The following is a 13,255-nucleotide window of genomic DNA, read 5'->3' as shown; positions in this document are numbered from 1 at the left end:
AATTAGCCGGTGTGTTTATCTAGACACAATGGGGGAGATTTATCAAACATGGTGTAAAGTGAAACTGGCTCAGTTGCCCCTAGCAACCAATCAGATTCCACCTTTCATTCCTCACAGATTCTTTGGAAAATGAAAGGTGGAATCTGATTGGTTGCTAGGGGCAACTGAGCCAGTTTCACTTTACACTAGTCCTGTCCTGGCTACTATATAAGACTACTGGAGAGGGCTGACTACTATAAAAAAAACAACTATTTGGGTGGGCTGGCTACTATATAAGAGACTATTTTAGGGACTTGCTTCTATATAAGACAAGTGGGGAGGGCTGGCTACTATATAAGATACTATTGGGGAGGGCTGGCTACTATATAAGATACTATTGGGAGGACTGGCTACTATATTGGGCACTTAGGAGGGCTGGCTACCATGTAAGACACTATATGGGAGGGCTGGCTACTATGTAGGTCTCTAATAGTAGGCCTGGCTAGTATGTGGGGCACTATTTGGGGTGACTACTACATGGGGCACAGTTATGGGATTACCTACTGCTTGAGGGTTATAATGGGATACTTTCATGTTGGGAAAATTACTTTAGGATAGGCAGTGCCAGGAACGCCGCACGCTGCTCTGACAGTGCCAGAAACGCTGCATGCAATCTTCATGAAATATTATGGTTTTCCCGCGACTTTGTATTTGAGTTTTGCCCACTTTGTATTTGAGTTTCACACCCCTGCTTTACACCATGTTTGATGTATATATTTGGCCACCTATGCACTTACCAATGCATTTTATTTAAGGCAACTATAGTATTCACTATGTTCTCTGCCAAGAGGAGGGAGGGTTTTGGCGACTCAGTGGGGTACCATTTATAATGCGATTTCTCCCACTACTTCTCTTTAGTGCATCTCCAATCCGTATAAGGAAGGTAATAATTAAATGAAGGTGATAAGTATTAGAAATGCAGATCGGAGAATGTGCTAGATATTTGTAATTTACTTCTATTTAAAAAAATTCAGTCTTCAGTACTTATCAGATGCTTTATGTCCTGCAGGAAGTGGTGTATTCTTTACAGTCTGGAGGGCAGGAGAGGTTTTCTATGGGGATTTGCTACAGCTCTGGACAGTTCCTGACATGGACAGAGGTGGCAGCAGAGAACAATGTCAGATTAGAAAGAATACACTACTTCCTGCAGGACATAAAGCAGCTGATATGTACTGGAAGACTGTAATTTTTTTTTAATAGAAGTAAATTACAAATCTCTAGTAGTTTTTGACACTAGTTGATTTGAATTTTTTTTGTTGTTGCTGGAGTACCCCTTTAAGCTTTCTATAGTTTTCTATGGTGTGTGTTTTAGTGGATTCTATTGTAGCCTATGCCTGATGCATGAAACATATAAAAACTGATGTTATTCGTTTACTTTAATGGAATCCATTTAATGTAATTAAAAAGATCACACCGTATCCATTGAACAGGTCACCTATTACATCCACTAAACCTCTGTTTATTACATATTAAAAGATTTTCCTGGTGTATACATTAAATAAAGCTCAAAATGAAGTGTAAAGCCAACCTAAGGCTCGTTCACACTTCCATATTTGAGACCCTGTTTTTTTTATCGGGAAAAAAAGACAATGAATTATGTCCATTATTTTAGAATAGTTTCTGTTTTATTAAATGCACTTTTTTTTAAATGTTTAATTTGCATGCCATATTTTATAGTCGCATGACCCAGTGGTCTATATTGGCAATTGGTTTTATCTCCCATTAAAGTCAATGCGTAAAAAAAAGTTTAGGTTTTGTGTAGTTTACATCTTTTTGCATGTGTATGGACAACTTTAGGACAACTTTCTTAAAATAAAAAAAATAAAAAAGAAAGAAAAAAGGAAATAGAACATAAAACTGATTTAATGCAGAAGCAAAAATAGAGCAAATTGTAAAAAAAACAAAACACAACAAAAAAATTTGATCTGTATTGTTTATGGGAGTGTTAATTAGTAGAGATGAGCGAACCGGGTTCGGGTTTGTGTCCATCCGAACCCGAACTTTCGGCATTTGATTAGCGATGGCTGCTGAACTTGGATAAAGCCCTAAGGCTATGTGGAAAACATGGATATACAAAATGTGCAAAAGAACACTGCAGAGACACCATCACATGTCTCGACGTCAGTGAACTAGCCAGACCTTCCCTCCGGGAAGGAACAACCAAGCCAAAGCGTTCTCCAGTCAAGGAAACCACCTCAGCAAGGTATCCATCCACAGACAGCCGTTTCGGGGTTTTTGCCCCTCATCAGTGTGGAGTAGGTTTCTGGCTAGTGGGAGCAATGACTAGTAAGTGCATGCAAAAGGACGCTGGTTGACCTCAGGGAGATCAACCAAAACACCGCAGAGACACCATCACGTGTCTCAACGTCAGTGTATTCTAGAACATTGCCCCCTGGGAAATCGAATATGCAAAAGAACACTGCAGAGACACCATCACATGTCTCGTTGAGACACGTGATGGTGTCTCTGCGGTGTTTTGGTTGATCTCCCTGAGGTCAACCAGCGTCCTTTTGCATGCACTTACTAGTCATTGCTCCCACTAGCCAGAAACCTACTCCACACTGATGAGGGGCAAAAACCCCGAAACGGCTGTCTGTGGATGGATACCTTGCTGAGGTGGTTTCCTTGACTGGAGAACGCTTTGGCTTGGTTGTTCCTTCCCGGAGGGAAGGTCTGGCTAGTTCACTGACGTCGAGACATGTGATGGTGTCTCTGCAGTGTTCTTTTGCATATTCGATTTCCCAGGGGGCAATGTTCTAGAATACACTGACGTTGAGACACGTGATGGTGTCTCTGCGGTGTTTTGGTTGATCTCCCTGAGGTCAACCAGCGTCCTTTTGCATGCACTTACTAGTCATTGCTCCCACTAGCCAGAAACCTACTCCACACTGATGAGGGGCAAAAACCCCGAAACGGCTGTCTGTGGATGGATACCTTGCTGAGGTGGTTTCCTTGACTGGAGAACGCTTTGGCTTGGTTGTTCCTTCCCGGAGGGAAGGTCTGGCTAGTTCACTGACGTCGAGACATGTGATGGTGTCTCTGCAGTGTTCTTTTGCATATTCGATTTCCCAGGGGGCAATGTTCTAGAATACACTGACGTTGAGACACGTGATGGTGTCTCTGCGGTGTTTTGGTTGATCTCCCTGAGGTCAACCAGCGTCCTTTTGCATGCACTTACTAGTCATTGCTCCCACTAGCCAGAAACCTACTCCACACTGATGAGGGGCAAAAACCCCGAAACGGCTGTCTGTGGATGGATACCTTGCTGAGGTGGTTTCCTTGACTGGAGAACGCTTTGGCTTGGTTGTTCCTTCCCGGAGGGAAGGTCTGGCTAGTTCACTGACGTCGAGACATGTGATGGTGTCTCTGCAGTGTTCTTTTGCATATTCGATTTCCCAGGGGGCAATGTTCTAGAATACACTGACGTTGAGACACGTGATGGTGTCTCTGCGGTGTTTTGGTTGATCTCCCTGAGGTCAACCAGCGTCCTTTTGAAAACATGGATATAGTCATTGGCTGTATCCATGTTTTCCAGACAACCTTAGAGCTTTATCCAAGTTTAGCAGCCCCCGCTAATCAAATGCCGAACGTTCGGGTTCCAATGGACTCGAACCCGAACCCGGTTCGCTCATCTCTATTAATTAGCGTTACTGGCCTATACTACTATAATATTGGTAGATCATAAAATAAATGTGTGGGCCCCAGCGATAAATAGTGCTAAAATTCTACCAATATCCTGATACATACAGATAAGGCACCTATTGCAGACATTGGGGAAGATTTATTATCAAGATGTATTATCCCTGTATCGCCTATAAGTAAATCCAGCCAGGGAATAGGGGCGAGGCTTTATTTAAGACTGGCTTATGGTACTAATGGTAGTAAAACCATAGCACCACTGGCATGTCTTATCCATGAGAACCTATAGATAGTTGTTGGGAAGAATTACCACAAAGCAGGGTTGAGGTCTGTACGATGATTATTTTATTAACTGGTACATAAAATGTGACTATTAGCTATATACCAACATGTATAGCAGAGCTGGACCTGCTGGTGTACGTGATATAAAGTAGTCAGATAAAGACTTGGCTAGTTTCTATCTTTGCTTTGTTACCATACCTTTTGTGCCATGTAAAAGTAGTGGGGAGGTAGTGTTGACATAACCAATGCCTTCACTGCTAAGTAAGCAATTTCAGCTTATTCTCTTTCGAGAAAGGCCATTCTGTCTTTATCACCTTCTGTCTTTTGTCTTTGTCTATATGACTAAGTGCAACAATGAGACGCTATATGGCATACATTAGGCCAATTATGTATATGGATAATTGTATATTCAAGTGCTCATGGTCAGGATAGACTAGAGTCATTCTAACTCAACACCTGGCTCAGCATACAGTACCTCCCATCGGAGCCCTGTAAACTGTTTCTGTTCCATTGTGCCATGCCTAGAATGAGGGCAACACAAGCACACAAGCAAAAAAAAACTTAAAAGGCTACAGACACCTTTGCAATAGTTTTTTTTGCCATTGCTGATTTGGTTACAGAATACAAAATTAAAGCAACTCTGTACCCACAATCTGACCCCCCCAAACCACTTGTACCTTCGGATAGCTGCTATTAATCCAAGATCTTTCCTGGGGTCCGTTCGGCAGGTGATGCAGTTATTGTCCTAAAAAACAACTTTTAAACTTGAAGCCCTGTGCCCAATGAGAGTATCTGTGCCCTAACTTTGCACCACCCCTCTGTCCCTCCTCCCCACCCTTTCCATCATTAGGAATGCCACTAAAACATTTTCTCCTGTCTGAACATTACACAGGTGCCTTAACAATCCAGCCCATGTGCCGGGCTAACACAGGTGGGGAATAGGAGACAATCTGCCTGCAGCATTCCTAATGATGAGGAGGGCGGGGAGGAGGGAAATAGAGATGGTGCCAGCCTTATGCATACACAATATAGGCTACGCCCGTTGGGCACAGGGCTGCCAGTTTAAAAGTATTTTAGGACAATAACTGCATCACCTGCCGAACGGACCCCAGGATAGATCTTGGATTAAAAGCAGCTATCCGAAGGTACAAGTGGTTTGGGGTGCGACAGATTGTCGGTACAGAGTCACTTTAAGCAACTTTCTAAATAGTATTAAAAGTGGGAAGAATGTCATATGGCTAAGAGATTAGTGGAGCCTGTCAGACCGGCTTTTTGCTCTGCAGCAGGAGACAGAGTTAGGGTCCTTTTACACAGCCCCAAACGGGCACTGGCCAATGAGATCTGTGTTAGTTTGTAAGTGCCTTTGCACAATACAATAATCAAGTGGCCAGGCCACATGAATGATCCCTGTATCATGGCCATGAAAACTGCATATATCCGTGCTGTCAGTTTCCAGAACACACAGGCAGTGCATACACACCTAGTGCGCTGCTGTGTGATCCTGCTCTCCTTCGGCTGTCAATCATTTTGGAAGAGGTGAAGGCCTAAAGATACTGCCGGCAGCCAGAAAGTAGGACGCGAGAGTGGAATATGTGCACATTCGTGCTGCTTTGCTATGGGCCGCACATCTCTTGTTTACACAGGAAAATGCACAGCCGATAGCAAAAAGTATATAAAGCAGTGCAAAAAATGTGATCAGGCGCTTTCCCGCTCCACAGCTGATCGCTGTCACTTTAAGGCCTTATTTACATGTCCTGTAAAATTGTCTGTGGCCGCAGATGTGCGACCATGGACCATTTTGGGGCCCATCAAATCCAATGTGTGAATTCACACCATCCATACCGTCATCCTTGCCACAAAAAATAGGACAGGTCATAGTGCAGATGGCGACACGGATGCCTCCACCCACTCCCATCTCCCCCGCTCCTTACCGGCTTCTGACTCTCGCTCTCTCCAGTCACCCGTCTTCTCTTTCCCGTCACCTGTCATCTCTCCCCGACTCACAACCCAACGCATCACAGAGCGGATAAAGCATGCTCAGTGAAAAACACTGGACATGTGAATGAGGCCTTAAACAGGATGATTTATCAGCCGAAGTAGCATCTCTAGCAACACTTCTGACCAATAGTCGGCCTGTGTAAAAGGCCCTTTACAGACAGATGGGTGGGCAGTAGTTTTACGAAGGCTAGAGGGCTGCGAATTTGATACCGCGAGTTGTGTCTGTTTGTTTGTGGCATATGCTATAAAAATCACTCTTACTGTCATTATCCAAACATACCAATAGTGAACTGTAAAGAGGGAAAAGTACTGCATAGATACCTTGGGACTATTACGTTAGAGAAAAACCTCAGGTGTATACAGATTGCACCTATGTTCCTCGGAGACAAGTCGGTCTAAAGGAGATGAGCCATTCTCCTCCCCCAGACCAGTTTTTTTTTTTTTCTTTTTCTTTTTTTCTTTTTTTTCTTCCTGTAAGCATATATAGCTGCTGTGTTAATGCGTGCACACATCTAGCTTGTGCCTGGTTTGTTCTGCTGGGTAAGCAATGCCGCCGCCGCTGCCCGCAGTGATCTTGATTAATTGGCCATATTGCAGTGCTCACTGTTGGCTTTGTACTCTGTTTATCTCTCTTGCCCTCAGTGTTCAATTATCTGTGGGGATTGCATTCGTCGGGAGAATGTTTTCTACGGATTTTGACTTCAAAAAAATGTACAAATGCTTTTTCTCTTAATCTTTAGATTTTTTTTCTTACTGTTGGGCATCTATTACAGATAGAAATGACAGGAATTTAAGATACTCCTGCCAGATGGATTATATGGTTGCCATGGAGATGGTTGGGCCGTAAATGAGGCCCCAGCTGAGGTGTCTCCATCATTTGAAAAGAGCTCTCTGAAGCTTAACCCCTTATAGAAAATCCAGATGTATTATTATAATAATAATATAAGGTTGGGTGCAATTTACTTATACAGACCGAGTCACGGTCATTTCAGCCTTTTTACATACATAAATTGGCCGTATATTTTACACGTGTCCTTTATTGTTAGGAAAGTAAAGATGGCTTCCGCTGCTTGTTTAATCAAAGTCTTTCAAGAGGATTTCTATGTCCACAGCATTGAAATACAAGGATAAAATCTGGACGTTTCGCCACCTAAACACGTGCGGCTTACTCATTCCAGGGTTAAAATTTTCTAATCTTCATATTTTTTAAAGGGTTTTCCTATCCCCACTTCTGTGATCAAAAATAGGCAGGCAGACATATTGAATGAAACCTAAGGTTCAAGAGATCCTGGGTCATTGAAGTTCATTGGATTTCACTAAAAACCGTAATGTACTCGAGGGATTACATGTAAGCCACACAGGCTCCTAGCTGTAGGGGATTGAAGAGCAAAGTATATTACTAAAATATAATTTAGGTGAACCAAAATAATGTATTGGCCTTTTAATATTTTTTTTATATTGTAAGCTTGGATCATTGTGTGACTACTATCCCTACATTCACTCACAAAAGCTTGTAACTGGTGAATGAGTACAAAAAGAGACTATTTGTTATAGGAATACTCTGCTAGGGTCAGGATTTTTTTTTCTTCTTGTAGCGATATTGACAACAAAACTATGCAAATACAAAGCTCCGGCCAGTGTCCTGGCCGTTCATAGCCGTGATACTCGTCTAGTAGGTGTTATCGCTTTCTGTTATTTTAGGTTTACCTGTCAGATGTCAGAGGTACAGAAGCTACACTGGTAAGCCTGTAGGGAGGTGATTGAGTGTACAGATTTGCTTTCTGTTGTAACAATATGGCAGCAGAATATGAATTCTAGGATAAGATATGTATTGGACTGAAGTTAGTCCACTAGTGACTATGTTCCTTTAAGTGTTTTGAACATATAGCATTATAGGCTATGCTTTTGAGTTCGGCAATTTCAATGACTCAACCAAATGTAGTTACTAGTAAGTTTGTGGGCCAGTTATGTTGGTATATCCTGGTGCATACCGGCAACATGGAGCTCAACCATAGTATGAATCCAGCTTAAGCTAGTGGGTAAAGAATAGTTCAAATACACTGTGATAGTTCAAATACACTGGATAGACGTGGAGATCCTGCAACCCTATTAGTGTAGCAGAACCCTAGAATCAGCAGCAGCATGGATAACATTATAAAGCAGTACTGAGCAGTGAACTTTGTGAATACAGTAAAATAAATGCTCACAAGGAGCATCTGCAGCCTGTCCCTGTGTCTCCTTCCCCTCCCCTTTCCATGGACTTCTGTGGGAAGTTTTAACCCAATACCAAAGTCTGAATGTTTCTGGATAATCTGGAGCAGTTTATTAGTATGAATAATGTGTTTCGACTTTGTTGTTCTGTGATACTATGTTAAGTTTGTTGAAACAAGTTTGTATTAAAAATGTGTGCTTTTCTGTTTGATTTTCAGTTTGCAGAAGACACCCTGGGAATTGACCATGGATCTACTATTACTCCACTTTTACCTTCGGAATAAGACTCATGGAAGGCGACAACTCTCCAGAATTGTTTACATACGCTGATTTCGCCTGGACTGAAGAATTATGGTTTTCTCAGCGATGCTTACACCTGCTCATCCTGTGACATCCTATAGTACACACATCATATATGTAAATGGCTACACAAACTTAACAACGCCTTCCTATCGTGGCAACTTGGATCTCCCACCAAAATACAGTCCAGTTGCCATGACCACAGCCGGTACCCTACCGGTAAACACAACTGCTTCAACCACGCAAGCAACAAAAGAGGTTTATGAGACCTTGAATTTGCCCCTTCAAATAATACTTTCTGCCGTGATGATAATTATTCTTTTACTATCGTTTCTCGGGAACTTTGTCGTCTGTCTCATGGTCTACCAAAAAGCTGCCATGAGATCTGCCATTAACATTCTATTAGCGAGCCTGGCATTTGCCGACTTGCTGCTTTCCGTTCTCAACATGCCCTTTGCTTTGATAACAATCATTATAACGGAGTGGATTTTTGGCGAAGTGTTCTGTAGAGTATCTGCCATGTTTTTTTGGCTTTTTGTCATAGAAGGTGTTGCTATCCTGCTTATAATAAGCATTGACAGGTTTCTAATTATTGTACAGAAACAAGACAAACTGAATCCCTACCGGGCAAAGATTCTCATTGTGATTTCATGGGCAACCTCTTTTTGCGTAGCTTTTCCTCTCGCCGTCGGGAACCCGCACCTACAAGTACCATCTAGAGCTCCGCAGTGCGTGTTTGGCTACACTACGAATGCTGGTTATAAAGCCTATGTGATTGTCGTGGTACTGATTTTCTTTTTTATTCCTTTCATGGTGATGCTGTATGCTTTTATGGGCATATTGAACACTGTGCGGCACAACGCGGTCCGTATACACAGCCATCCGGACAGCATATGCCTTAGCCAGGCGAGCAAGCTAGGTCTCATGAGCCTTCAAAGGCCTTTCCAAATGAATATAGACATCAGCTTTAAAACTCGTGCCTTCACTACCATATTGATTTTATTCATTGTGTTTATAGTTTGCTGGGCACCATTCGCTACTTATAGCCTTGTCGCCACCTTTAACAGTGACTTTTACAACAAGAGTAACTTTTTTGAGATAAGCACGTGGCTTCTTTGGCTATGCTACCTCAAGTCTGCACTAAACCCAATAATCTACTACTGGAGGATTAAGAAATTCCGGGATGCTTGTTTAGATCTAATGCCCAAGTACTTCAAATTTTTACCCCAGTTACCCGGACACACCAGAAGAAGAATCCGGCCCAGCGCCATATACGTGTGCGGGGAGCACAGATCTGTAGTGTGACATTTTGTTTCTTAGCGTGACTGCCATAAAATATTTGGTTACATGTTCTCAGTTATTTCCCTTGTGCAAAAAGTGATGCATTCTGTTCTCTGCCAGGAAGCAATGTACATGAAAAAAAAAAACATGTTACCTCTAGGATTTATGGTAAATCCATATTTGAGAAGTACTCTTGTCAGGTTAATGCTTACCAGGCCTGCAGTTGGTGTTATTGCGGGCACCTTGTATGCTGCTACAATCAGTGGATGTGTCATTTTTTTCTCAACAAATGTTGCTGCTTTTGCTGTTAGAATTGAGCCAAAAATGTTCTGTAGCTGAAACTTTGCAGGATCTCTGTAGTTGTCGGAAAAATGTTTTCCCAATATCGGCAGTTGTATTTAAATACCTTTCACCTATTTTCTTTATCAATGTGAGGGATAGACCGAATCTTACCCTCGTAGATTAAGGAAAACCTTTGTGCACTTTATCAGACCCCCCCCCCCCCCTTTTGTCCTTTTGATGTTTAGCAGTGGAAATATTAAGACAGTAAATATTTTTTGTAACAGAATATATTAATATGTATGTACAGTGCCTGAACACACTAAAGTAGGTCTTCAGTCAGACTAGTAAGTATAATCAGGGCATAAATACTGAAAAATTGAAAAACACATGGCCAGCTATATGTGGAATTTGGTCAGTAGTGTTTTCAATAGGATAGATTTTTTTCCCTTTTACATAATGTATGGTATAATAATGAAGATACAGTTCTTCATAGGTGGAGCACATACCATATACATAAAGGCTATGGGAATGTTCTCAAGCGTGCAAGGCTGAGTTGCATGTGAAACCAGATGTGTGAACTAGTACATATGGCTCCCAGATGATCCCAGTGTCTAATAAGGATCTTCTGACGTTATAATTTTGTCACTACTGACAAGCTGTCATAGTTAAAGCACCGTACTATCACCAACATTGCATCTCATAGCTTGCATTGATTCTGCTGGTTTGAAGTGCACCTCTAAAGCGTGTCCCGCTAGATCGTCAGCCCCAGCACGGAGAGACGCAGTCCACTCTGGGCTGTCGAGTTTCTGAAGCAGCCGTACAATGCCCTTTTGAGTTCCGTTCGGGAGTCTTGCAACCTGGCATGGAAAGTGTCTCTCCATGCTGAAGCTCACATAGGACATAAACTTTGGAGGTACACATTAAAGGGATTGCCTGACTGTTAGCTCTGCTACATCTGTATATTAAAAAGGAGTCATATTATATTTTAAAGTGATATTGTCACCCCCCTTAGGAGTTCACATTGCATGCTTGCAGCCCGTTTACAGATCCATTTTTTAAATTGTTACTTTTAACGTAGAGAAAGACGTGGTCAGCCACGTTTTTGTGTACGCTAAAAAAAAATCCCTTTTTAAAAAAATGTTATTATGGAAGTCAAACGGAAGACGTTACAGGTGGAGCAAACTAAGTAGGAAAGTATGATTTTTCTTATTTTCAGTCTGTCATTTCAAAGATTCTGTTATCCGGAACACTCCTTTAAGTTGCTGTGGAGACCTCCTCTTTATTTTAATTGATCTCTTGATTTCCTCTTACATTAGGAGGACTGTGTAAGGGATCCATCCTTTGCATTTGTCAGCAGGTGTGGAGCTTAGTTGAAATCAGTCAAACCTGATCCTTACCGCGAAGATACATTTATTAGCACTTCTTTCTGGTTCCTTTGATGCATCATCCCTGCAGGAACTGGTCCCATTCAGCCAATCACTGTCTCCAGCAGTGTCCAGACTAAGTCAGTGATTGGCTAAGCAGGCATTTCCTGCAGGAACATTATGTCACTGGAACCAGGAAGAAGTCATGGAAGAGCCATCAAATAGCAGCTCCAGGAGAACAAGGTAGTCGAGTATCACTACTTTAAACGGGCAGCAGTTTGAAAAATGGATGGCACCACCAAAGTTGTTTTTTTTTTTTTTTTTTTAAATATGTGAAGTACCCCTTTTAGTCTTTCTGTGGACTTTCATATGTATGCACACACTGCTTTTCACTCCTAACAACCTCTAAAATCAGTATTTGGGGACTTTATTTTAATATAGTCTGCATTAGAACCCCCCCCCCCCCCAAATGACACAGAGTAGCATCTGTTATCCAAAGGCGTCCATGGTTTCAAAATGTGCGTATGCAATCGCCAATAATAAAAACAATATAAATACAATGCATTGATAGATGGTTGGTCATTCCACTTAAGCCCCTATTACACGGGGTGATCATTGGGACCTGTCAGGTCAGTGCTTTCTCCTTGTTTCCACTTGCTGTCGGCACTATCACATGCGTCAACAGTGGGTATGTGCGGGGAGCTGCTGCTGCTGCTCCTATTACACGGAACAATGGCAGCAGATCCTTTCTATCCTAGTCGTTAGTCTTACAGCATGTTGAAAAATAACCATCAGCCAACATCGTGTATGTCGGCTGATCATTGCCTTTAATCACACTAAGCGATTATCGACCGTAATAGCGGAAAATCTACCAAATATGGCCGATATTTGCTCTGTGTAATAGGGCCTTTAGCAAAATACATTCTCTGGTACTGCAGCTAGTTGTGTGCTAGGAGTGACTGATACAAAGACTTTATCAGAAAGGGTTACATTTAAGATAAGTGATATACACTCACCGGCCACTTTATTAGGTACACCATGCTAGAAAGGGGTTGGACCCCCTTTTGCCTTCAGAACTGCCTCAATTCTTGGTGGCATAGATTCAACAAGGTGCTGGAAGCATTCCTCAGAGATTTTGGTCCATATTGACATGATGGCATCACACAGTTGCCGCAGATTTGTCGGCTGCACATCCATGATGTGAATCTCCCGTTCCACCACATCCCAAAGATGCTCTATTGGATTGAGATCTGGTGACTGTGGAGGCCATTTGAGTACAGTGAACTCATTGTCATGTTCAAGAAACCAGTCTGAGATGATTCTAGCTTTATGACATGGCGCATTATCCTGCTGAAAGTAGCCGTCAGATGTTGGGTACATTGTGGTCATAAAGGGATGGACATGGTCAGCAACAATACTCAGGTAGACTGTGGCGTGGCAACGATGCTCAATTGGTACCAAGGGGCCCAAAGAGTGGCAAGAAAATATTCCCCACACCATGACACCACCACCAGCCTGAACCGTTGATACAAGGCAGAATGGATCCATGCTTTCATGTTGTTGACGCCAAATTCTGACCCTACCATCCGAATGTCGCAGCAGAAATCGAGACTCATCAGACCAGGCAACGTTTTTCCAATCTTCTACTGTCCAATTTCGATGAGCTTGTGCAAATTGTAGCCTCAGTTTCCTGTTCTTAGCTGAAAGGAGTGGCACCCGGTGTGGTCTTCTGCTGCTGTAGCCCATCTGCCTCAAAGTTGGACGTACTGTGCGTTCAGAGATGCTCTTCGGCCTACCTTGGTTGTAACGGTTGGCTATTTGAGTCACTGTTGCCTTTTATCAGCTCGAACCAGTCTGCC

The 13,255-nt window shown here is 42.5% G+C and overlaps 1 protein-coding gene across 2 annotated transcripts in view; it reads left to right on the top strand.

Annotated features, from left to right (window-relative positions):
- GPR63 (G protein-coupled receptor 63) overlaps positions 1 to 11,296 on the top strand; it is a 33,365-nt gene extending 22,069 nt beyond the window's left edge. For both annotated transcript variants that reach the window (XM_069973587.1, XM_069973586.1), the window contains exon 2: positions 8,388 to 11,296. In XM_069973587.1, coding sequence (XP_069829688.1) covers positions 8,521 to 9,774 — 1,254 coding nt within the window. In that variant the 5' untranslated portion in view covers positions 8,388 to 8,520 and the 3' untranslated portion in view covers positions 9,775 to 11,296. The remainder of the gene's footprint in view (positions 1 to 8,387) is intronic.
- Positions 11,297 to 13,255: the final 1,959 nt, after the last annotated feature.

The sequence above is a fragment of the Dendropsophus ebraccatus genome, chromosome 6, assembly GCF_027789765.1.
Source record: "Dendropsophus ebraccatus isolate aDenEbr1 chromosome 6, aDenEbr1.pat, whole genome shotgun sequence".
NCBI lineage: Eukaryota > Metazoa > Chordata > Amphibia > Anura > Hylidae > Dendropsophus > Dendropsophus ebraccatus.
The sequence above is the reverse complement of the archived record's forward strand: the minus strand, read 5'-3'. Positions and strand labels throughout refer to the sequence as shown.